At 39.1% G+C, this 26,214-nt stretch overlaps 3 protein-coding genes, 1 long non-coding RNA gene and 2 other non-coding genes across 6 annotated transcripts in view; 4 read left to right on the forward strand and 2 right to left on the reverse strand.

Annotated features, from left to right (window-relative positions):
* Positions 1-447, reverse strand: part of INO80D (INO80 complex subunit D) — a 45,189-nt gene extending 44,742 nt beyond the window's left edge. Inside the window, exon 1 of the mRNA XM_072041068.1 lies at positions 120-447. The gene's annotated coding sequence lies outside the window, so the exon portion shown is untranslated. The remainder of the gene's footprint in view (positions 1-119) is intronic.
* Positions 380-11,869, forward strand: LOC140002952 (uncharacterized). Its single transcript, XR_011810709.1, has 2 exons — positions 380-518; positions 4,491-11,869. It is a non-coding gene; the product is annotated as an uncharacterized lncRNA (long non-coding RNA).
* On the reverse strand, positions 7,863-21,829 carry NDUFS1 (NADH:ubiquinone oxidoreductase core subunit S1). The gene is made up of 19 exons (XM_027462305.3): positions 21,668-21,829; positions 21,343-21,484; positions 21,032-21,123; positions 19,725-19,832; positions 18,531-18,607; positions 18,358-18,439; positions 18,128-18,258; positions 17,252-17,437; positions 16,628-16,762; positions 16,139-16,253; positions 14,967-15,112; positions 14,206-14,334; positions 12,910-13,039; positions 12,270-12,430; positions 10,433-10,587; positions 9,665-9,840; positions 8,804-8,938; positions 8,523-8,595; positions 7,863-8,215 (listed from the first exon to the last, which is right to left on the reverse strand). The coding sequence occupies exons 2-19, from the start codon at positions 21,395-21,397 to the stop codon at positions 8,124-8,126; spliced, it is 2,178 nt and encodes a 725-aa protein (XP_027318106.1). The 5' UTR covers positions 21,398-21,484; positions 21,668-21,829; the 3' UTR covers positions 7,863-8,123.
* A 334-nt stretch (positions 21,830-22,163) lies between these two features.
* EEF1B2 (eukaryotic translation elongation factor 1 beta 2) lies at positions 22,164-25,923 on the forward strand. The gene is made up of 6 exons (XM_027462310.2): positions 22,164-22,330; positions 22,515-22,637; positions 23,895-24,018; positions 24,385-24,451; positions 25,190-25,315; positions 25,733-25,923. The coding sequence occupies exons 1-6, from the start codon at positions 22,251-22,253 to the stop codon at positions 25,885-25,887; spliced, it is 675 nt and encodes a 224-aa protein (XP_027318111.1). The 5' UTR covers positions 22,164-22,250; the 3' UTR covers positions 25,888-25,923.
* LOC113844235 (small nucleolar RNA SNORD51) lies at positions 24,227-24,307 on the forward strand. Its single transcript, XR_003498639.1, has one exon. It is a non-coding gene; the product is annotated as a small nucleolar RNA SNORD51 (small nucleolar RNA).
* LOC113844227 (small nucleolar RNA SNORA41) lies at positions 24,824-24,957 on the forward strand. Its single transcript, XR_003498631.1, has one exon. It is a non-coding gene; the product is annotated as a small nucleolar RNA SNORA41 (small nucleolar RNA).
* Positions 25,924-26,214: the final 291 nt, after the last annotated feature.

Genomic DNA, 26,214 nt, shown 5'->3' on the forward strand with positions numbered 1-26,214 from the left:
GCCTACCCCGCCCCGGCCGAGCCCCGGCCTCGCGTAGCCCGCCTCCCCGCCCGCCCTGTACCCTTCGCACCGCCTGCCGCGCTACGCGAGCCCGGGGATGCAGGCCGGGCCTGGCTTACCTTTCCAGCTGCTTTTTTTTTCTCCTCTCTCTCCTCTCCCCCCTTTCCCTCTGTTGGGCTGACAGATCAGAGTTTCCTCCCCAGCAGAGGGACTGGGAATGGGCTCGGGCTCTGTGCTGAGGAGCTGCTGCCCCCCTGGCTCTGAGAAGATCCTGCTTTTTGTGGGGAGGAAGCTTTGGGGGCTCTTTATTATTTTAAAACTACAAAGTGCTCAGAGGGTAGGTGATTATTAAGGGGAATCCCTGAATATATTCTCCAGCAAAGAAGGCAGGGCTGCTGGGGCTGCTCAAGAAGAGAGCCAGCAGCCTCCTACAGCACCACTACAGGCACCGAGAGGACATAACATCAGAGAGCGGTTCCTCTGCCCTCCAAAACAACAACTTTCCTACCATCTTGGAGGTAGTAGAGGGAGAGAGGGAGGGGGAAAAAAGTACAGAAGGTTTTTATAAAGTGTCAATTTGGGGGAGGGAGCCAAATGGCCAAAAACAATTTTTGTAAATCATTTATATGACTTTTTATTTAAAATAAAAATAAAATACAAAGGCATGAGGCTTAAAGAGATAATTTTCTTTATAACGAAATAAGATCAGCTTTCTGGGAAAAAAAAAATAATAAAGAAGGTATGGTCATTTTTTAAAAATTTTTATTTTTCTTTTAAAATTAAAAAAATGTATCTTTTTTCCTATAATTTAAAATGTAGATAAGTTTTTATCGTTGTTGATTGATAGTTCTAAAAATTAGTGTACAATTGTGAAGTTGGTATAACTTTTTTGGTGCTGCTGCTCTCAGTAGAACAACTGAAATTGATGTGGGACTGTTTGGTAGAACTGTGTCGTTATGTCTTCTCTCTGGAGGCATTGTAAATAAAACTGAATGTACAGGTAGGAAAAAAGCTCTTAATTTTTTTTTTTTTTTTGAGGGGGGGGTCTTGTAAAAAAGCCTTGGGGGATTTAATGCAAGTGAGTGGAGCCTGTGATATATATCTTAAAAATTCTGCAAATCTGTCGTAAATTTAGCATTGTCTGCCCTTCAGTATGGGATGTGAAAAATAGAGCTCACAGAAAAAAATTGGAGGTAATAATTGAATTTTCTTTTTAATATTTTCAAAGCACTTTATAGCCTTCTAAAAATCTGTTTTGGTTCTTTTTAAGTTACTGTTTTGATTTGGGGGCTTTGTTCCTGATATTTATGAATAGCATTATTCCTGACTTCTTTCTTACAGAGTTGAGAAATGTTATTAATTTATACTATAATACCTTGTAATGCAGAATGGCCGTTGTGTTTTTCTTTTTTGCAGAAGCCTTTATTAAATTGTTAAAAATGTATGGAAAGATGTCAAAATAATGTGAGATGCCACTGTGTATCTATAGGTGAAGACACTGATCACTGTGTTCAGCAGACCTATGATAATATTGCTTGGAATAGGGTTATACTCAGCCCTGTACAGGGATGAACTGCTAAAATATCTATTTATTTCTCCTGAAAGAAGATAAAATAATCAGAAATCTAATGAGCTATATGAGCTAATGAGCATGAAAAAATGCATTTAAGTTTTTTTCCATTGTAAAAATTAGTCAGGTGGTATAGGCTAATTGAACTGCAATCAGACTGAAGTCGTGTGAATGAAGGTATTGAATTTTTATCACTTCCTCCCTTGCCTCTGTCAGATCTGAAATATATTGCATTATCTCAATTACTGTAAACTTTTATTTAAAGATATATGTTTTTTTCTGAATTTAGATACATTCCCTTATGAAAACATACGTTGTGAGTTGCCTTCCTAGTATTGTGAGCGTAGTTTGTGTGTTTATAGTGGCATTTTCATTTAGATAAATTAATTTGAATTAAAATATAATTAAAAGTCAGTTGGTCTGTGCATCAAGCTGCATATTTTTGCTCAACTGGATTATTATTTTTTTTAAGATTATGGTTGGTCCAGTTAGCATACTTTAATAATGCTGAGTGTTGCATTCTGTGGAGTTAACTGCAAAGGTTTTTTTAATCATAGTATTAATTTATTAAATGCATTATTCTGCTCTGACACTAGGAAAAAATAGTAATAACCAAATGCATTGCTCCTACATCTTATTTTAAAAGTTTGTGTAGAAGTCCACATAAGGAGGGCACTTCATAATCTTACCAGTCATGATTGTGTTGTTTGAATCATGAAATGTAATGATTATTTTTGTAGGATATTTAAAAAAAAATACTTTAAAATTTTATATTTAAAATTCACTACAGGAGTGATAGGGATTGCAAATGTTGCTCATGATCCGGATGATTTAAAAAAAAAAAAAACAAAAAAAAAAAAAACCTTGAAATATTACGAATAATTGATCTCCTGTGCCAATGGATTCAGAAATCCAACAAATGCAGCATAAGCTAATATTTCCTTTTATTCTAGAAAAAAAGTAAAGGACCAAATTCTCAGACCCCAGTTTTTCAAATGGTTGGAGGCCTGGTTAATAATTGAAAGGTGTTTGAAGAATCACTCAATATTTACTTGCATAAAACTCTTATGAGGTCATTAGAATACAGAATTCAAGTTTCTGCACTGTTTTTTTGAAAAGAATTGCCACTTCTAACTAGATCAGTAGTTTAGTGTAACTCAGATGTTTGTTCTCTTTATTGCACAGTTAAGAAAATTTTAGTGTTTTAGAGAGAGGCATAACAAAAACAACTGATCTGTACTGAGACTTCTGAGAACGCCCATAGAGCACGCTGAGGACTCTTTAAAAATGGGACACAGATGATACAATGTGTTAGAGAAAAGGCTATGAAAGCACTTGAGAATCCAACTACAGAGACAATATTAAACCCTTTCTTTGGCTTATGTACTTGACTTCGCGGGTACTGACTTTAATCGGATTACGTGCATGCCTAAATTTAAACATGCATCATAGTAGCATTACACATTTTGGTGACATCCTGAGATCTGTTTGATGTGTGTAAATTGCAAAACCAGAAGCTTAATGCTAAAGAGAAACATTTTGAATCTAATTTGTAATAGGAAAATTGGAAAGGGATGTTTTTGAGTGTCTTTTTCTAGGAAAAACAAAACGCACAACTTTTTAAGGAGGATAAAGAGGAAAAAATCACTAGATCTTAAATACATGGACTGTTGTGTAATTATTCAACAGAGAAAGGAATATCTCCATGCTATGTACAGAGGAATTTATTTAACACAACTTTATTTGCCTGAGAATTCAAAATATTTACTTTTTAGCTACTTGCTAAAAATTGCAAATATTATTTTATTTGTTTTTATTTGCTCACAACAAAATGTTACACTAACACTTCAAAGGAGCAAATTCTGTTAGTTCTAGTAATGTAGAATCTTAAATATCTGAAATATTTTTTATGGACAAGACTCGTAACTTGTGAGTTGCATAATTTTGACAGACTGGTTCAGCACTCTGGAATTATTTTAGAGAAGAAAATTGGTGTCCATGACTCCTGTTCCAGGACAGCGTGTGACCCCAAAGCCAGAAACATTCCCTGTGCAAAATGCAGACGCGAATTCTGGAGATTTCATTTCCTCGTTACAGACTAGGTCTAAGTGGCCAAACCCCTGGACCAACCGCTCCAGCCAGTAGACATGCTCTGTGCTTGAGCACGGAGTGGTCAAAGAAAATTAATGTTCCCTAAATCACTAGTTCCTAGCTAATGAGGCATACTTTGCTGATGTGCCTCACTAGTATTAATAGTGAGACAGAGGGCAGCATCATAGCGAATAAGCTTTGTGAGTCTAATAAAAGAAATTGAATAAATGCTTTAGGTTGTACGCCAGTTATTGGAGGAGGCCGCTTCAAAAAGGAAGTTTTGACTCTCTCCCAAAGTCATATACATTCCAAATGCAGACCTCTAGCACCTCTGGAGCTTGACTTAGACTTGGTGTGCATAGTGAAGGTCTTCTTTTTTTTCTGCTTTTCAGCAGTGTTATGATATTGGTGCGGTGGTATTACTGCTTGACAGACACATAGGTTCTGAGGAAACAGTTCCAATGTCTTTAAATGCATGTGAAAGTGATCAGCAATGTATTTAAAATACATGAGAGTGTTGGAAAGGGGAGGAACAACTCTGGGCGGATTGTTAGAGATTTTCATGCACAGAGCCACACTTACATATAAGATTTTGTCTTTAGGAGTTTAAACACTGATGAGGAAAAAAATCTGATAAGATCCGTTCATCTTAGTTAGACCTTGAGCAGCAGTTTTACGTAGTGTTGGTTTATTTAATTGTGGTGAGTTCTGGAGTCAAGATATCCACAGGACAAACCATTCGTAGAGCTAAGTCATTTTGCTTTACTTCCTTTAGTCATAAATGCTAGCAAAGCCATGCAAAGTACAGATGACTATCCTTGTTTTTCAGTCTTAGGATCCACATTAAAGCTTATTGGAGCAATGGGAATTTTACTGCAGATTTCAGTAGGAGTAAGGTTGTGGAAGTATTTAACCAGTTGGGAGCAGACTTGCTAGCATGGTAATGTAATTAAATGATAGCGAACTGAACTGAAAATAGTAATTAACTAAGACTTTACTAATCTATTCATTATCAATGTGTATTTTAATCTGCATTAAATAAATGGTATTGTCTCCTGAATCACAGCAAAGACAAAATAATGCGACTATCAGTGATAGGAATGTTGTCCAGAGTACATTGCAGGCATCTGTGGAGATTTCTTTAAATAGAAGACAAATTAATGGAATAAACTGTCCCAGCAGAATGCTCTAATACAGTCCTATTTGACTAGGAAGCCCACTGTTAATTGAAAGTATACTACTGTATTTTTACTTGTCTATCAATATTTCATTAACTGTAACCATGGCGGTTAAGAAGCTACACGCTTTGTTAGCAGACCTTTCAGTTATTCACTTACATTCAGGTTATGGCAGGTCTTGGTCATCTCTGCAAATTGGACAGAGGAGAATTCCCACTCCGTACCAAATCAGCGATCTGTTAGTCTTCTGACAGTTACCTGTATAAGATGCTTCAAAAAAGCTGTGGAATATCCCATGATGGATAACTGGGAAATGAAAAGCATGTAGGAAAGGATTTTTCAAACAGTTTAGCTAACATCAAAGCATGAGGCTTAATTAGTTCCTAGGGTCATGAGATCCCAGTGGATTTTGAAAAAAATTATATGTTAAGCTCTTTGGTTTTAGTATGTTTCTTTTTGATGTTTGTTTCTCATCTCTGATCTCTTTCAAACATAGACACAGATGTAACAGAAGGTGACAAGAAAGAATGAAAGTGTTTCTTTGAGATACCGGTTGCGTTTATTAAAAATGTTGAATTAGCATTAGAGTGCTGGGATGTCTCTACCAACCAGTATTTCTCAGTAGACCAAGAGGCCTTACCAGGTAAATACGGCACAGTGTTAGGTGCTGTGGTAGAATGAATGTTTGCATGTAGCCAGAGAAAAATATTTATTAACAGCATTTAGCATAGGAGGCTTTGCAGATTATGGAGTCACTCATAAAGAGTTTAATTTGCCAGGTTTTAGGTACGTCTCATGACTGCATGTGAAGCCCCTCTACTGCAGGGAGTTTTGGATACCCAGACACTTCAGGACACATTGCTGACAACATCCCCTCAGTTAACATGCATCACAGTAAAACTTCTTTTGGATAAAACATTACACAATGAAGAGGACGGTGATTTGTACTTGTCCTCAGTGTTTTGTTTCTGGACAAGAAATTTCCCTGTGACTCTGTAATTTAATTGCTTCTTTCCCCATGGTACCTTGCCTCATTGACATTATGTGCAGATAGCTGCAGGAGATAAATTACATATGTATTAGTGGTTTGTTTGTTTGTTTTTGTTTCTAAACAGGAATTACTTCATTAGGCAAGACAACTTTTCTGTTATCTCTGAGAGCTTACCCCACAGAAAGTGTTCTTGTACTCCTGATAACAGCTTGTGTTGTCATTGAAGTCAACTTCCAGGTGCTGTCCCTTAATCACTTACTACTTTATATATAAATTTCCTATGATGGTAGTCACAGTTAAGCTTTCTTCTATCAGCTTGCTTGTTAACACCTTTTCTGTTCATGTCATTTGTGCTCTGACAGAGTCAATCTTTCTGCCCTTCGTCACTGAAGGAAATACCTATTTAAATGAGATCACAAGAACAAAACATGGTCATTAAGAGGCTGTTGTGTTTTAGGAGAGGATGTTTTGGCTTAGCCCTTCATTGCTGTATTTTATGAGGTGAAGTGTCTTGGGACACGGATAGAGATGAGGTTTTGTTACTTTTCTCTTCAGATTAAGGCTGATGTTAGGCTGTTGCTCTGTATGGTTTCAACAGTAACATACAGCACATCCCCATACCAAAGATTCTTGCAAGACAGTGGCTGCTGTTGGTCTCAGATTGATGCACTGATCCCAAATTTTTCCCTTCCTGGGGAAATGCTACAGACACTTCCTTCTCTGCCTTTAGCTACACTTGAATATACATTTGAAAATGAGGCAGTTACAACTATTTTTATGAACGGCCTAGGTTTTTTGGCTTTTTCAAAGTCGTGCTGAGAGCACACTTCAGTTTGACTCGACTTTCCATTTGGGACCACTTTTTTTCAGAGCAGCTCAGTGAATTGCCTAGAATGTAAAGTTCCCTCTGGAATTACAGGGATGTCTCTGGGAGCTGCTGGTGCTTCTGGGAAGGTGGATATTGAATGCTTGGTTGGTGTTTTTTTTGTTTGTTTTAAATCACACTTTAGACTTGTGCTTAATAGGGCTTCACCTTGAGTTAACACACCCTTTTCCTGTCTCTCCACAACCCTCTACTGAAGACAGGGCTAAGTAAAGGCAAGGTTTAATTAAATTAGGGTTAATTGCATGAATATAAGAGCTATGTTTGTGTAGTGCTACACTAAGAGAAGAGGGGGCTTAGTGGTTAAACCCATCCATCTCTCCCAGACACGTGATTGTTCTTTCTCAGGCTGTCTATACTGGCAATAGAGTACAGGAAAAAGGAAAAAAAAAACTTTCTAATTTCTGTCTTTGAGGTTTTAAGAATTCTATGGCAGCATTCGCATGCATTTAGTATTATTCTACAGTGGAAAAATATAGATTTTCCTCTTTAAAAGGAAAAAAATAATGTTATTTTTTCTTCAAGTTGGAAATGATGGCTTCGTGAGTGTTCCAGCCTGCGTGATTTCTGGAAGGATTACTTTAAACCTATTACCCTAGTATTTCATTGAGGGAGTAGCTAGCCTTCTTCCAAACTTACAATATCCAACATAACAGAGCAGAGACTCACTGTTCTGAAGTCATTCTAACACATCAAAAAGAAAGCCCACAGCCCCCTCCCCCACTTTGCTATAAAAAGAGCAGTCCACACAAAAACCATACTGAGATCTTTCCTCCCTGTACTTGTACCGGTGTATCTGAAGGCCTTTATCTTTTGCTAAATTTTAAGAACTGTTTAGTATTACAAAGCTGTGTGAAAACCACTTGCTCTTTTTCATGACATAAAAATGAGTTGTATTCTCGAGTAGTTTCTTAACTGCAGCTGAACAGAGAAACATACAAATATCTAGGGCAGGGGTAGGTGAATACTGACACAAACCAGGTATGCTTGACTCAAAAGAGGGACAACTTGTTCTGAAAGTGCATGACAAAAATAGCACGTTCACACCCTCAGCAGCATTTAAAATAATTGAATGCTCTGGAAGAAGGATACTGATTCTGGGTTTTTCTCCTGCAAGAAGCATGAGCTATATGAATTACATAGGTAACAAACTGTTTAATATTATAATTTATTTGTATACAATCATCGTGTACTCTGCCTCTTGGTACAGTAAGTTGAATGCTGCACGTTGTCTCCAGCCACAACAACAGTCCTATATTAATGGGACTACTTGAACTGATGAAAATGTGGAAAGAGAAATACCACTGCCTAGCAAATAGATTTTTTTGGAAAAAAAAAAAAAGTAGCCATCACAGTTGTTAACTGCAGTAAATACTTGAATGAAGTTGGTAGCAGTTTGATAGTAACTAACTAGCAGCTGGCTGGCTCTTCCACTGCATGAGCACCTTCAACAACTGCTTTCACACACTTGGCCATAGTCTGGGATGCTCTACTGATTGAATCTGGAAAGGAAAAAAATAAAACACTTTTGTGTAAACTGTTGATTTTCAGCATATACCGATACACACAGACAATATAAGAGATTTAGTACAGGACTGCATACAGATACAATATAGAAAAACACTTAGCTGAAAGTACAGCCTTATGGTTTATGCAAATTCCATATAATTTTATCAGAAAATCATGTTTGAAGAAAAAGATAAATCCTACAGATCTTAGTGGAAAGCTTCAAATACCTCAAAAATCACACTGTAGAGCAAAGTATAATGTATTGCTGATTTTGGATTGGAAAGGCCTTACTATACATACCTGTCATATAGAAATCTTTTATTGTGAGCTGTGGTGGAACAAGAGGATCAGCAAGAAGCTGCTGCTTCACTAACTGTGCCAGGAAAATTTAAAAAAAAAAAAAAAAAAGTCAGCCAGCTGTATTATAGGAACTTGATACAAAAGTATCTGTTTAGTGAAGTTTGCATTCACTATTCAGTGCAGACCCAGGTACGTTTACAATACTATGTATGAAGAAGGCCCATTCCTTTAAAAAGCATCAGGCTACGTAGATCAAGCTTAAATGCTTTGCTTTTGATTACCTTTGATAATTCATTTGCCTGCTTGAAGTAGTTAGCCTCTTCCACATCATCATATCGGACCAGATTAGGAGATACTTCTTCTAAACGCTTCCGTATTTGATCAAGGTTTTCATAAGGCAAGGTCATACCAGCCATCTAAGAGATTCGTAGAAAGAAATGCCATCAAGTCTAGGTGTTTTAATACATAGTTTTTTCAATTACCAATCCATTAACACAACTAAAGTGAAAAATCTACACTTCTGAAAACATAAGCAATTATAATGTGCAACCTAAAGCAAATTTGCAATATTCTGTTGGGCTTTTGATGCCTAAAGTTAAAGTTACCCTCTTTATTTAAAAAAAAAGTTAGGCTTGTTTGCTACACAAAAGAATAAAAAGACAAAAAGTACTTTTCTCCTTCCATATAGATAATCTCATTTGTATTTTCCCTTGCTTACCAGCAAATATGATAAATTGATGCAAGTATTTATGCATCATGTTTCCAGTGACTTGTAAGCATGTATTTGATCTTATTTGATACCAAATCCTGTCCTAAGCATTGTTTTCTTTCTAAAATTCAAGGAACTAACTATCCTCCCACCAGTGCTTTGTGAAGACCAGCAGAATTTGCAGACAAAGCTTCAGCCATTATGCATTCCAATAGCAAGCAGCAACTACAACATTAGTGCTAGCTCCAAAAGGTAAACAGTATAATTTAACTCACAGAATTATGTAAGGATTCAATACAAAACACTACTACTTAAGACTAAAAGCGTGCATTTCTCTGAAAATGTACCTCGTTTTGGAAACACTTTTCAATATGAAAGGAACTTAACCACTCACTATACTTTTATTAGAAGCAATTTATAGCAGAAATGGTACCTCAGAGACAGCTCTAATAATTCTCCAGTCTTCCCTTGCCATCCCAGGTGGTGTTACTGCTACTCTTGTCTGCTGGGCCCTACCTTCAGTGTTCACATATGTGGCTGCCTTCTCTGTATATGCTGCTCCTGGGAGGATAACATCAGCCATGGGAGCTCCCACATCCCCATGATGTCCTAAATAGATGGACAAAGGAAATAGTAAAAGCCATATAAGACATAAGTTAGTCAAATTAAAGAGGAATGCCTTACTAAGGCAATACAGAATTTCCATGTTCCCAGAAAAAAAAAAAAAAGTTTGAGGTTCACTTAAACAGCGACATAAAGCCTATTAGGCTGATTGCTCTGAGTTTTTACATGCCAGCAGGGGAAAATGAACAGCCTGCAAGCAGTGGTTAAATGTGGTTCAGCCTCTGTAGTCATTCAGCTTTGGGGGAACTTCTGGAACAAGGATGCTTAATGAATTAAGGTAATACCATGTTTTGGTAAGATAGAACAGCTGGGAACCAACACACTTTTGTCTGCCAGGTTTGAAGATATGCTCCAAACTATTCTATATTCCCATATTAGTCATCAACGTTTTCTTATTTTTACCTAAGAAAATAGATAACCAATATCTCAGTTGTTACTTGGAAGTTTCATTTCATGGCAGAAAATAAAGGCCGTAACTTATCAAAGGGACAGATATGTTTGTAAGAGTATAACACTGTTAAGGCGTTCTCTCCAGCTTTTAGATGGTAATATTTCTAAAGTTACATCTACTAATTACCTTGATAGATGATAAAGCAATCCTTTGGCAAATCCTGCCGTGTTATACAACCCGAATCTGCTCCCAAGAGGTACAATACTTTAGGAGGATTCTTCCTAATTGCTTCCACTCCTGGTTTGAAACCCAGATCCAAAGCAGCTACCTGGCTTGCAACCCTGTAGGAACAAACATATTGTAACTGCAGGTTATTTCAGAATTCTCCCTCTCCCATCAGAACAGGCTTAATTTCTTTTGACCAAATTTTTTTTTGGAGTGACATAAGATGTCTGTAACAGTAATAGGACAAAAATGAAGCTTAAAGGCAGCTGAGAATTTTGAAAAAATAATCAATAGAATATTAGGTTGATTTTGCTTTTTGACTAACTGATGCTGTCTTCTTTGGGGAATCTCACCTATTTATGATGGGATAGCAAAATAAAGGTAGGCATTACAGGCAAGGGCCTAGAGGCAGACAGCTCACTTGTCATTTAGAACACCAAGGTTCACATTTTGGCCATGAACTGAGCTCAGCAGGATTTTAATTTAGGGCACTCACATGGTAGATGAAAGACTAATTACTAGCCCATCCGCCACTCCGAAGCATCTTAAGTCCACCATTCCATTGCTATTCATTTACTCACACACACACACAAAATGTTTTAAAAGAATTAAATCATCATTCTTGTTTTCCAGCAGTCTCTTTCTTTTCCAAAGAAACAGCTTTGCATAATCCTACATAATCAGGTGCCAGGTTTGTGATTATATGTAAAAGAAAAAGTTACCTCTTTAGAGTACAGATCTTTCAATGTTACTGTTGCAATAAGTAAATCGAAAAAAAATGTTTTTCCTTTCATACAGAATAATGATTTTTTAAACCTATTAGTGTCCCTCAATCAGTTTTGAGTTTGGCTTCTAAAAACAACCAAATGTGACTTTTACACCTTTTGAGTCCTTTGCTCCTTATGTTTTTCTGATACAATCAACAATACAGGTTCTATTATGTTAAATTTCTTTTTACACTTAAGGCAGATAGATAGCACACCAAGAGCATAAAATTCTTGATAGTATGAAAGACTGGCAAGCCACATGTGAAAAAGGTATTGTGCATGTTCTTTAACTAATCAACACCTTGATATTAAATGTTCCGGTTTCAACAGTGGGGTTTCACATTCAGGTTTTCTTCAGAGGACCAAACCTCGTTCTCTCCATACTAGTTTTACATCAACAAAGCAGCTTTTGGCAGGACTTTGTGTCTCCAAATCTGAGAACAACTGTATTTGCTGCAATCATTTTTCCTTTATAGAAGCTGTCAACTTGACAGAGTTTTAAGAAGAGTGGGGAATGACTGTCACAGAAGAAGCTTGCCTATCAAAAGGAGTAATAGTACTCGAAAAGCTTTAAAGCACACCAGCCACTCAGTTAAGATGCTGCACAATAAAAGGAATCTTATAAAACCCACATTACTTAAGTACAATTGCCATTTTGTTTGTCTCCCTCTAGATAAAAAAAATCATTTACTTAGCAAGTGACACTGGTGTCACTGTCTTTTACTGGGCACTATGGTAGGATATTAAGCTCTTTTGTATTCTGAACCTCTAAATTTAAGCATTTAATTCTGCATTTAAAAATAATAGAATAAGAGAATCTAATATAATCTTATTAAGACCCTGAAAAGTTTGCGAGGTCAAGAAACCCATTTTTACTAATAAGTTTCTGCTAATAATATTCCCTGCAGGTTTTAACCGGGTAAGGTGCTTGTGTATACATAAAGAAATATATGCACATCTATTACGGTAACTTGTTTAAGACCCAGCATTAAGTGAATTAAAATGGCTCCCAAAAAAGCTTTAAAGCAAACCTGTGAAGGATGTTCATGACTTTCCAATCGGAACCAACACCGCTTTTAGTCCTGGCATTTTGTGCAATGGTGGAAACTGCAGCATGGATAGCTGCTCCATCGCTGCGCTGCAATGCTGCACTACCTACCACCACCACTGGCTTTTTGGCCTGGTCGAGGACCTGTTAAGAATCAAGACATGAATTCTAAGGCTCTGAAGACAACTCTTGGTGCAGATAATATTATAAATCCTATAATTTCTACAGAAGTCTGCATACAAAAGTACAGTTCTGGAATGGTCATCGTTTCATGTAGAGATAAACCCAAGAGAAATTACTGTAACAGTAAGCTACTTTGTCAGTACTGAACTATACTCTTGATAATCAGACACTTAAGTGGAAACAGCAGTGACTGAAACAGCCTGTTCCACATCAAGAAATATTTCAGGAGTTTCCTGCACTGGAAAGTTTTACGAACTTGAATATATTAAACAGTTCACGCACACTTGGTGCTCACCAATCATTACCTCATCTCTGCATTTGATTAAAAGCAAATAACCCCATATACAATGTGGTACTTCTGATCAAATCTGTCTCTGCAAGGAATCTAGGTTATTAAATTTACCTGGACTGTAACAGTCACATTCTTAAGTTGTGCATACCTTGCAGAACGCATGTTTTCCAGAAGCAATGTCCTGTAGTATTTGTGGAGACTCTCCTAGATGATCGTATGTGTAGGTCAAATTCACTGGAGAGCCAACAAGGGCCACGTGCAAGTCATTGTGAAGCCAGCTGAAAACACAGCAAACATTTTATAACATCAAAAGGAATACAGTTTCAGTCAACCAAGCCTGCTAATGTAATTTCCCCAAATAGGACAAATTCTTTCAAAGCAGTTTAAATGTCATTTACTATTTTTGTAACACGTAGCTTAGCATTATTTTGACTGTTAGGCAAGCTAATGGTTTTTAGATATATTTCTCTGTGTACATTCTGGAACCAGTGCTGCAGTACACTTTATAGGAGAAGTATATGACTCAGTCCCTTTCTCCCTCAAACTTTTGCCAGTTCAGTAGAAAAAGGATGCACAAAATGAGGTGCTACACCTTTCAGCCATCTTTTACAGTTTTAGGCAAACACAAACAAAACAAACACCTACAGCTGATATTAAGTTTATTCTTTTGTTTTATTCCTGATCACCTTAAAATTTAAATTAAAATGATTTGTACAGGAGAGCATTTTGAGTTTGACAATGCTCACAGTTTTAGAAATCCAGTTATTTCACACAAAAATCTATCAGGTTATAAATTTCTCATTTATTGCAGCTTCTCATAGTAGTTTCATAAAAGACATGTCTTTCATAAATTTAAATGCATCTTTCTTTTCCCCTCAACATTTTAAGGTTGTCATTGTTTAAAATTACGCATTTTGGAAAATCCCTGAACATAGGACAGCATTTTTTAAAACCTCAGTTACCTCCTGCTGACATGTCTTGTTAAAGATGAATTAGCAGTGTCCAAAGTTTGGAAAATGGCCACATTACTTACCAGAGAAAACATTAATCTTGAATTATTGCTTCTAAATCAGCAAGTCTGATGTGTTATAACAACAATTCCAAAAACAGCAAACTGATACTGAAAACTGTTCTTCAAAATATGCTTTAACAAACGTCTGTAAGATAGAAAGTCTGAAGTGTCTGCATTACCTAACAAAGGAATAAATAAGTGTATGGACCTGCATAAAATGTCAGTGAGAATGAACAAAATACAGCTTACACACTACAGGGAGAAGAACTGTGCTTTGTCTACACGTCACCATCCCCCCTTCCTAAAAGGGTGAACAAAATTCCCTGAGTCCACCTGGATGAATGCTCTCAACTTACTGCCTGCGGCTCCAACCAAGCATTGTGCCAAATCCAGATGCATTTGCATGCTCATTCACCACTAAGGGATACATACCTCTTTCGAATTCTAGCATTAAAAAGCGGTGCCTCAAAGCGTGGATTGGTGCCAACCAGGAGAAGGACATCTGCTTCCTCCACTCCAGCAATCTTGGTATTAAGCAGGTAGTTAGAGCGTAAATCTGTGCTATAGCAAAGTGATAAAAGAACGAAAGAAGCAAGGCAATGAAAATTCAGTACAAGGACGAAAAAAAGTAAGTGAGAAATAAAGATTCTAGATCACAAAGTATGTTTTCATGTCAGGAAGAGAAAGTATTTTTTTTGATGTGAATTACTAATCCAAATACAATCAAAAGCTTTTCTCTTTCCTGAATATGAAACAGCAAAACATTAAAAGAATTACAACATAGGTATTTTCTACGTTCACAGTTATTATAAGCCTTCACAAATTCCCATCTGTTATCACACAGCTTAAAAGACTGCAATGTCCTGTGGTTTCCACAAAACTAAATAGAACTAGAATGACTGAATTATCAAACTTTTTATAAGAGTATAAAGCTAGCTTGCAGTAGTGTATTGCTGAACTGGAGCAGCCTCTATATATATATAAAGCAAATAAATCTTGCTGTAGTGGAGACTTTTGCCTCCATTCACAATCAATAAATACTCTATACATGAACATTGCAAACTCATACAGAACTTGCTAATACATAGGCAGTTACTATCCTTGGCTCTTTCAACATCTTACCATAAACTTTCCAGTCTGTGAGTCAGCTCATTAATACAGTAATTAGGGACAAACTTTCCCTGCATTCTTACCCAGCTCCATCAGTAGGGAAGATCTCTTCAGTGCAGAGCGTATCGCTATTTACTCTGTTCAGCAAGTCTTTTAGAGCTATTAGTGCTTCGGCATCCACCAGTCCTCCTACAATTGCTGCTACATCCTTACCTTCAACTGCCTGTAGCTGGAAAGACAAAAGGTATAACTGTGAACAAAAGAAACCACTGAAATAAATTCCCTTTGGACTTGGTAAATGTTTGTTATGTTAGGATGAGCCAAAGCCAGCTGTGCAATCTGCTAGCCTGGAGTAACACAAAGTAATCGGCAGTATCTGACTTCCGCAAGGCGGCAATTCCAGCTCCTTCAGAACTCACAGCTAAAGCAAACAACAGCTCCTTATTCTATGCAGATCTCTCTTAGTTGAATTATTGTTCAGATGTGGCTGATTTTTATTTGGTGTGGTGAGCTTAGGCAGACTGGTTAATGCTTTTATTTTAATGAAGCCACAGTATAGACAGAAAACAAACTTCCAAAAGACAAGCTCAGGTAGTAAACTCAACTCAAAAGATATTGTCTGAGAAGCAATAGCTTTCATAACAAACCCTGCTACTGTACCACTGGGAAAAATATCCTTGAGGAAAGTTCAATTACAGTTATTCAATTCTACTTTATCCCACATAAAATTTTTAATCAAAATCCAGAGCAGTCATGCAGCACTTCATTTGAGCACCAGAATCAATCACTGCTGAGAGAAAGCAATGAGGCAAGCACAATTCAGATAAGTAATACAGAATTAATGGCTTTGATGGCGAAAGTGTTGATAGCACAATTTCAATAAATTTAAAGATTCTGATAGATCAGAGTAATTCAAGAAAGTCACTTTCTCCTGGATTTCTGAAGTAGTTTAGCTTCCTATTTAAATAAAAGTAATTTCTCTCCCAATACCCTAAATTATGCACTGCCTGCACGTTCCTGAAATAATGATAAGACAAAGTTCTTCAGATGGTCTAATCCACAAAATAATAAACCATATTCAAAAGATAAGAGATAAGATAAGAGATTTAACTGGAAATAAAATGGAAGCCAAGTTTTCCCTACTAACCTTAAGGAAAAAAGCCCTTTCCTATATGGCTCTTTTCCTATTATTCATTTTAATATGCCCAGCTTTAGAAATCAATTTTACAATACATATATTGAAAATTATTCTTACCACACCAGCAACACGAGTTAACACATCCTCCCATGAGGCATAAACAAACAGTCCTTTCTCATTTTTGATCATTGGCTGAGTAAGTCTCTGACGCTTCAGACCATCATAAGCAAACCTGAGTGAACACCACTAATATTAGTAAAAAGCAAAGACAAGGATAATTGTGTTTACTAAATATTTTGTAGGTTTGTGCCTTTTTAAAAGAGGTTGCAACAATTAGAAAAAAGCACAACAAATATTTCCTCCCAAAATCCAATTTTCTCAAAAACATGCAAAAAAATCTGACAATTTTTGGGGAAAAAAGAGGCTACAAAAATGAAAATATTACAAAAGCCAATAGCATCAATTATCATTTTAAACCTATGTTTTTTACCAATTACACTTAATTGTACCTTCCCAATAGTAACAATGGAATTCAGGAATCAGCACTTCTGTCCACATTTATGATTCTGTACACGTTGCACATGTGTGCAAACACCTCCCACTCACCTTGTTTTGTCAGATATCCATTCCTCATTGATATCTTCATGCAGCCTTGGCAAAATTCTCATCACTTCTCCAGTCCTTGTGCTTACTACAATGTTGCTTCCAAGTGCATCAAGAACATCAATTGACTCTACCTTTCTGTTTAGGAGAATAAGTAAACCATTTGCAGTTTTCTATATACCACCAGCAGCAAACTTCTTAACAAACATTTATAAAAAAAAAAAAAAAAAAAAAAAAAAAGTGCTACAGGTTTAGCTTCAGATAAAGTTAAGAGCTTAGTTTCACGGATATTTAATATCCTCAACAACTACTGAGTTAACAAATTTGAATTTTACTTTATACACATTTTTTCTAATAAGCAGTCAGTGTAACCTACAAGATCAGCAGTATAGTTTACACACTATACTTCACAAATTATAACATCTTTCCTTTTTAGAATGATTTTTGAGTCAATAACAGAATTTGTGTTAGATTAAATCTACTAAAATGTCTGTAACAGAAATGCAGAGAAAAAAAAATCAGAGAAAGCCCTTGGTATCAGGGATGGAGTGATGGGCACATTCTTAGATGAAGTATGGTAAGAAAAACAGAGAAAGCTGCATCTTCAATGTGCGTTGATATACACACCTTGTCTCCCATGGGCGCGCAGTAAAGGCATACGGCTTGGAGGTCAGAGCACCAACTGGACAGATGTCAATAATATTTCCTGATAACTCAGACATGAACATTTTTTCAACATAGGTACCAACTTGCATATCATTTCCTCTTCCGGTTGTTCCCAAGTCATCTACCCCTGCAACCTCACTAGCAAATCTGGTAGACACAGAAGGAATGAAAAACAAATCTGGAATGTACAACAACAACGTGGCACATTTTTCAACTCTTATTTTCCGAAGATAAAATATTAGCCTTAGTCCATACACCAGAAAGAAGAAGAAAACAACTATTTAGATATATCAGTCAGTGCCATCACATGCAGGGCTACATATCTGCTTAATTTCATTTAGATGAGGCTACAAAAACAAGGTAGCTTAAAAAAAAAAAAAAAAAAGTTGTTCAGTAGTCATTAAATTTCACAGTTTAAGTCCAAGACCAGCCATAACTAAAAACCTTCTAGCACTAGGTAGGTACACTGTATTCTTTTCCATCAGTCTCAAGTTATCTGGTACTGAATCTCAGGACTACAGAACAGCATAAATACAGCTACCAGAGGCTGACAAGAATAAACAAATCTCGCAACTACAGCTGAGGACATCGCCAGTTCTGTCTCACAGAATCCTGACTTTGTTTTCATGTTTTGGCCATCTCTACTTCCTGTATGACAGCTGTCTGGTAGCTCTGGGAAACCAGTCATCAGTCCCTAGCAGAATAAAATTATTAAGCACAATCAGAAAAATAAATTAAGTTTGACTACCCCTCATGTTACTTTCACAAGTAATAAGTTAATACATATACCCGTGCTCAGTATCCCTCAGTATCCAGTGAAAAAATAAAGGACGTTACCTGATACATCGAGTGCACTGTATACACCGAGTCATGATCGTTTTGACTAATGGGCCAATGTTCTTGTCCTCAACAGCACGTTTACCCTCTCTAAATCTACTCCTATCACTGCCAAACATCATCGATTGATCCTAGAATAGACGACAGAAAACAAATGTATCCAGGCTGCTGGACAGCACCTAAGGCAAGAATATAAATGCATGTCTACACAATTTAATTGGATGTTTTACCTGTAAGTCACATTCTCCACCCTGATCACAGATAGGACAGTCCAATGGGTGATTTGCCAGCAGGAACTCCATTACACCCTCCCTGTTGAGTTCAGGAATACAGTTAATGTTAGCTTTATACCCTTTACCAGATAGTACAAGTAATCAGCTACAGGAGGCTAAAAGAAAAGTACCTTGCTTTCCTGGACTTCTCAGAATTTGTTAGTATGTTCCAGCCCTTCATAACTGGCATGGCACAAGCAGCTACTGGCTGCAATCATCACAAAAAGCAGGAGTGAGCACAACATATTTCTTCCCGGTATAGGCAGAAATCCCTGCCTCCCCCCAAAACATTCTTACATAGGCCATCTGTTACTAGTTTAACATGTTGCAGAAATAAAAAGGTATCTGCAAAGGAATAAAAAGAGAAGCGAACCAACACACAGCCACTAGAAGTCATACTAAATGTATGTAAATAGTTGATGTAAGGTTGATGATTTTGAAAACCTCTAGTAGTGAAGTTCGGAGCGTGCATCATTTATTTACTGGGTATTTATTTGTACACAGCATTTCCCAAGAGTCTTAGAGTAAGTTTTTTCCCAAGATTACTGCAAGATTAATAAAAACTCCTGCTCAGAAAATGAATCCCTCCTACTTTTCTCTCACTTTGTGACACTGACTGTCGTGACTTCAATCTTTAGTGATGATTGAACATTTCCAGAAATGCAAAGCTCACACTATTGAATTCAAGTTGAGGTGAGCTAGAAAGCCTTGCATATGTGTGTATTTAAAGGTGTAATCCAAGACTGATCTCTAAAAGAATGACTTAACTATCCAAATAGACTTCTTACAACACCACTGCTGAAGACAGTATACAATCATAAAGTTAATTACTATTTCACAGCAAATTTCATTGATACAAATTGCATTAAAATACCGAGTAATAAGTAACTGCAACCTCCATGTAGCTAGAAAAAAGCTGCAAACACTAACCTCACAGCTGAATTCAAACATTATCTGAAATTTACTACTTGTGTAACATCAACTGAAAATCTGCAACTGAAGCCTTAACTACAGAACATAAAAACATATCCGACTAAAAATATACAGCTATCAAATGCTCATCTCCAGTAGCAGGATAATCCATAAGAAACTGAGTGACTTTGATCCATAGGTCTAAAAGTAGACAATTACTACGGTCCAGCATCATACTTCACCTTAACGCATACAAGACACAGAGATGAAATTAAATGCAGAAGGGAAAGACCTGCTTGCAGCAGTTGAATTATAGCGATTTGTGTACTAATAGTGCAGAAAATTATTTATATGATAAAAGCAGGCCCTAAGCACAGCAGAAAATTTTAATTCCCATGAAACACATACAATACCTTTGGAGCTTTCTCTATTTCCACAAGACACATCCTGCAGTTTCCAGCAACAGAGAGACGGTCATGGTAGCAAAACCGAGGTATCTGTATTCCAGCCTTTTCACAGGCCTACAAAGAGAAAGAAACAAAGGAAAATTCCATTTGAGTGAGATCTTTCACTTCCACCTCATAAAACATAGTGGAATTTTTCAAGGAATAGCAGTTTTAATGCTCAGGAATACGGTGCATTAAACCTTTCAACTTAAGTTGACTAAACTTTTAACTTTCATAGGAACAAATTAAAAAAAAAAAAACCTGTTGTCAAGCTGAAATATGTAAGGTTATTAACTATATTTTTTCCACAATGCATAATTGAGGAAATGCAAATTGACTTTTCTTCATTCTTTCCTTTCCGCAAAGAACAGAGAGAATTATTTTCAGTAGATAGGACGCTAAAAGTAAAAATCATTTTTAAGAAAAGCATGCACTATTTGAACTAAAGCACATAAAAGAGGAAATTTGGAAAAATATAAAAGAAACAAGGGGCATAACGACTTCAGATAATTCAACAACAAGGACACTCTGCATGAAGGTCAATCTTCAACCTTAGTAGAACCCCAAGGCCAAAGAAACATTCTTCCATTCTGTGTTTAAAGAGGGAAAAGGAGGACAGACAGAAGAGATTTCCAGAGAACAGAGGAAGGCTTTTTTTTGTGTAGAAGCACCCTGTCTAATGGGATCGATGCTATAGCACTAGCTTCACCTGCCAGGAGAAACACCACTGAATTCAGTAATTGTGGGTATGGGCTACCACTTCAAGATCAGCATCAAAGCACACTCTGGTTAAAAAATAAAAAAGACCTAACTTTTCTTATGATTTCTACCAAAAAAATTACCATGTGTAAGCACAAACAAAAAGTTAACAAAAAAAAAACAAAAACACACATAATTTAAGAAAACGTTACACTAGACTCCAGCTGGGGGCATTCTAAAACCCAGCTGTTAGTAACTTGTATCCAAAGGTGCAATTTCAACTAGAACTTAATTAAGTCTGCTATTGTACTGCTTAAGCTTTGCAGTTTGGATTCAAGCTGTATGGATCTTCTTTCACACCGCTACGACAATCACTTCTCTATCAAATCCTGAGCTCCTCCTGAAGGATCTGTACCCACACAAAACGTCACCACAGTAAGTGAAAACACCCCTACAGAATTTCAAGAAGCAAACAAAGAGGATTTTTGCTACTGAGAATCTGTGACACCATCAAGAAGTGAAACGGGGGGGAGGGAGGGGTCCAAAAAAAAATGTAGGCGTGCCATTGCCCACACCTGAAGTACTGTGGTGCCCGGGTTCACCATCACAGGCTGACCGTCCACAAACACCTCTATTTGGTTGCTGGCTGCCGTGGCAGTCGTACGTCCTGAAAAAAGAAAAAACAGGGAAAGGGTAAATATAAATAAATAAATAAACGTCAAGTGCTGCTAGAGGCAAACTGTCAGCCCCCACGCTCCCCGTTACACCCCGTTACCCTCAGTTATACACCACCGATATAATTCCAAGTGCAAAATGCACTACATAAAACCCCAGACGAAGCACCCATACGTGCCCTGCAGTAAGCCCAACACCCACACGCACTTACCAGACGCTCCTGAGGCGCGGGCCAGGGCCCTGCGGACGGCGGGCAGGCGGAACATGGCGCTGGGCAGGGCAGGCGCCGCGGTCGCTGTCCCTGTCCGTGTCCGTGTCCCTGTGGCTGTCGCTGCCCCCGCAGCCGCTGGGCTCTACAAACAACCAGAGCACACGGGCCGCCGAGCCCGGGGTCACCTTGGGGCCGCCCCCGCCGCGCCTCCCGCCCGCAGCCCCCGGCCGCCCGCCAGGGGAGGCAGAGCCCGGCCCGGCCCCGGCCCCGGCCCCGCTCCCCCCGTGAGGCGGCGCCGCGGCCCCCGCCGCGCCCCGGCCGTTACCTGCTCGGAGGCTGCCGGGCCTTCCCCCCGCAGCCGCTATGGCGGCCGCTTCGGCTCTTTCCGCCGCCGCTTCGGCTCTTTCCGCCCCCCGCCCTCGGCTCTTTCCGCCGCCGCCTCGGCAATCTCCGTGACGCGCACGCTCGGCGATCTCCGGAGCTGGCGGCTTCGGGTGTTTCCGCCGCCCCCCGCCGAGCCCTCTCGGCCGCCGTCACGCATGCGCGCGCCGCCTTCGGACGTGCTCGCCCCCTTCCGCTGCCGCCCGGGAGGCGGGGGGGGAGGGGTCAGGACGTGGAAGGGTCAATTTCTTTTATAAGGCCTCAAAGCGCCCCAGGGCCGCCCGTAGCGTGCAGCGCCTCGCTGCCAGCCCCCCTCCCCTCCGAGGCTCAGCCCCTGCGCGCCCCGCGCCGCGGCGGCGCAAACCCCGCCAGGGACTCTTTCTCCGTCCTTCCGCGCGGAAGGGTACGCGCGCGTTCGAAGCGGCGGAGGGATACCCGACGCTATATAAGGCAGGCGCAGGAGGCACCGGACCTCTTTGCGCGGCGGCGCGGCCGAGGGTGCGGGCGTGGGGCGCGCCGCTGCCGCCATGGGCTTCGGGGACCTCAAGTCCGCCGCCGGCCTCCGGGTCCTCAACGATTTCCTGGCCGACAAGAGCTACATCGAGGGGTGAGGGCGGCCGGGCTGCTGCGGGCGTGACGGGGACCGGGGGGGGCCTCGGGCCGCGGGGGGGCGCTGGGCCCGCGGGCCTGTGCTGCGCGGCCTGCTGGGGCTGCGGCTGCCCCGGCGCCGTCCTGCCCGCGGCTGGGGCTGGGCGTGAGGAGAGGGGCTAACGGCGCCTTGCTTCCCGCAGGTACGTGCCGTCCCAGGCCGACATAGCCGTCTTTGAAGCCATCGGTGCCCCGCCTCCCGCAGAACTGTACCATGCCCTTCGGTGGTACAACCACATCAAGTCGTACGAGAAGCAAAAGGCGAGGTATGGGTGAAGCAGGGAGCGAAGCCGGGCGCCAACAGGCCTAGGAAGCGCTGCGTTTGGTTTAGAGGGGTTAAACAAAATCGTGCTTTTCGCCAGTACCACGTGGGCTTTTCTGTTGGCGTTGGAGCAGGAACAGCGCTAGAAGCTGAGCAGATCTCTTCTGTCAGTACCTTACACGGGTCACTTCGAAATTCAGGAAGCTGAATCTGCCTTTGAACGTTTGCTGACACTTTCAGTTTCTGAGACTTGAAGTTTTAAGAAAGGCTCGAGTTGCGTTGCTGCCTGTGACACAGATAACTGCTGAAAGCTGAAATTTCTTACCAGTAATCTTCCATGGGTCTGAAGACAAACATACAAGTAGCAGATGACAAAGCGTTTTTTAATCCCAGAAAATTAAGCTAAATCAAAGATTTGAAATGCAAAAGCCCATATGAAGAAGGGAAGCCATAAAAGCAAATGTTATCTTTTCTCTTTTTTAGAGATTTTAGTGTTCATGAAAGGTGCTGTATTGACATCCATGGAGACTGCAGGCCTCTCTAAAAAGGTACAGCATAGGTAGTGTCAGTTGTTACATTGCCTCCTTTACGTGCCTCAGTCCTGTTGTTGAGGGAGTACTTGTAAAGTTGGGTAGCTTGATCACCAGTAGATTTTTGAAGCTCTCTTAACTCTAAATGGGACTGAGATTATAAACTTGCTTGAAAAAATCAATTCTATGGAAAACACTAAAAGTTACTGAAAGCTAAAGCTGATTTTACAAAAATTGTAACAGCAGTTCACAGTAACAATAGACTACAGGCTTAGAGTGAGACTACAACAATACGAGCTCTAGGACATTAATTCATGGGATTTTGGCCCCACACATACTGTCAACGTGTTTACTGTTACTGTTAATTTTTAAATAAAAATATTTTTATAAGTTCACAACATTCTACACAGGATACATACTAAATATATTATTCCATTATAAAAGGTTTTTCTATCCCTACACTCACACAGGGCAGCAGAATTGTGCAGGATCCATCACTGCTTAGACAGGCAATGTTTTGACTATAGGATTTGCTGTAGTTTCAACTAGTGTATTTTCAGGAGTATTGGCAATCATTTTGGGGGATTTCTGTTTTCAAGTAGCAGGATTAATGTGTTTTTAGTTCTTACCATGTTTTTTTTGCTATGAATGTGCTTGTAGGTTCACTGATAAATTGGCAGTATTTGAACTGACATGTGAGAAGCTTCTTAACACCTGCTGTTTTCCTTCAGTTTGCCAGGAGTAAAGAAGGCTTTGGGGAAATACGGTCCTGCTGATGTTGAGGACACAACAGGTGCAGCCACAGACAGCAAAGATGATGATGACATTGATCTTTTTGGATCTGATGATGAAGAGGTACTAGTGACTTGTGATTTTTTTTTTTTAATAATTTCCTGGATTTGCAAATTCTTGTCTTACTAGTTTTGGTCACTGTAATTTGTGACCTCAATAACGGATCCTGCTCAGGATCCTCAAATTCTTCTATCTTCGCATAATATAGAATTTTGAAAGATAAAAATTCTGGGTTAGAAGGGAATGTGTTGTGATGGGATGAAATGTTTGACTGGTTCCATGATGAATAAAACAAAATCACCATCTTTCGGCTGACAGTTGTGATGATTTGTTTTTTTTTCCTGAGTAGATGCCAGTCAATCAATCTAATAGCAATTTAAAGATCGGGGTTTTGGTGCTTTTCTATGACTTTGTATTTCTCTTTTTCAGGAAAGTGAAGAAGCAAAGAAACTGAGGGAAGAACGTCTGGCCCAGTATGAATCTAAGAAATCCAAAAGTATGTCTGTGAAGTGCTTTTTAACTCTTTATGCTGGGGTTAGTTTTTATGCATTTGAACAGGATGGCTAAAAACATAGTTGTAATAGATAAACTTGACTGTAGCGAGACGCAAGTAATTGTCTTTACTTGAGTTGTCTGTCAACTTTGCCTTTCCCATAGCAAATCACTAAACCTTAGCATATTTTTTGTCCTGCCTGTTATACTTCTGTTTGTCTTACAAGGACTGAGCTTTCTCTATATAAAGAGAACCCCAGGATTTTATCTGATTACAACAGATGTAAAACTGATGTAAAATATGTCTGCATGGGAGTCTCTGCAGGTTACTGTAAGAAAGCTGAGTTTTTAAAGGAAAGGCTGTAAGATGCAAGTCCTCCACAGTTACTGGTCTGAAACTGTTAGGTACTGTAGCAGTTGCAGTATTCCCTCTGTGGAAAATAAACTGTTACCTAGCATTAAGCTCCTTCTCAGACTCTCTGAGAAGGACTTCCTATGTAACAAACAGTGTTAGCTTGCTAATGTTTATTTTCTTTTGAGTATTTCTTTAAAATATACACGTATATCTTAAACATTGGGATATGCATGTCTTAAGTTCTCCTCACAAGTATGTTGGTGCAGGAGGGGCCTGCCTGATGAAACAGGAAAAGTTAGTCTTTTAAAGCTAGTTTTGTAAGTATATTCATGAATTTTTGGAAATTTCATAGCTGTTGATGGTGGTTCTCTTCTCCTTTTCCTCCAGAGCCAGCCGTTGTTGCCAAATCATCAATCTTGCTTGATGTGAAGCCCTGGGATGATGAGACAGACATGGCCAAACTAGAGGAGTGTGTTCGAAGCATTCAAGCAGATGGCTTGGTCTGGGGATCTTGTAAGTAGGACAAAAATCAGCGCAGGGAGAGGGATCTAGTGTGGTTTGTTATGATACTGTATGAATAGGTAGCACTGTGGTCACTGCCTATCTGTGAAAATGCAGGCGGTTATAACAGTGAACGAATTTACATACTACAGTACATGTAGCAGGAACTGTGTACATGTGGTGTTTGAACTAGTGCCCTCCAAATAGCAAACTGATGTTTCTCTGCAGAATCTCACTTCAGTGATAATACAAATGGGGTAGTCAAAAAGGTGTAGTAGCGCAGCAGCCAGGTTAAGATTCAACTACTAATCACACCTTTTGAAGCAGCTTGTGATGAGTGCTATTAGCCAGTTAAATCTTTGATTTGCAATTGAAGTTCAACCAATCAAAGAGTATTAAATGGTTGTTGTTTTGTTTTGTTTTTTTCAGCCAAGCTTGTACCAGTTGGCTACGGTATCAAAAAGCTTCAGATTCAATGTGTTGTTGAAGATGATAAGGTTGGAACAGATATGCTGGAAGAAAGAATAACAGCTTTTGAAGATTATGTACAATCAATGGATGTAGCTGCTTTCAATAAAATTTAAATCTGATATATCTAGAATAAATGTAATTGCAAAAACTGGGCTGTGTCTGTGGTTAATTCAAAATCATAGAACTATAGAATGCTTTGGGTTGGGAGGGACCTTAGAGATGATCTAAATTCCAACCTACTGCCATGGGCAGGGACACCTTCCACTGGAGCAGGCTGCCCAAGGCCTTGAACACTTCCAGGGATGGGGCATCCACAGCTTCTCTGGGCAAACTGTTCCAGTGTCTCACCACTCTTCATAGTAAAGAATTTCTTTGTAATACCTAAATCTACCTTCTTTTAGTAATCCAGATAATTAATGTAAAACTTTGTTGACGGGTAA

This window comes from Anas platyrhynchos, chromosome 7, assembly GCF_047663525.1.
Source record: "Anas platyrhynchos isolate ZD024472 breed Pekin duck chromosome 7, IASCAAS_PekinDuck_T2T, whole genome shotgun sequence".
In the NCBI taxonomy this organism is placed as follows: domain Eukaryota; kingdom Metazoa; phylum Chordata; class Aves; order Anseriformes; family Anatidae; genus Anas; species Anas platyrhynchos.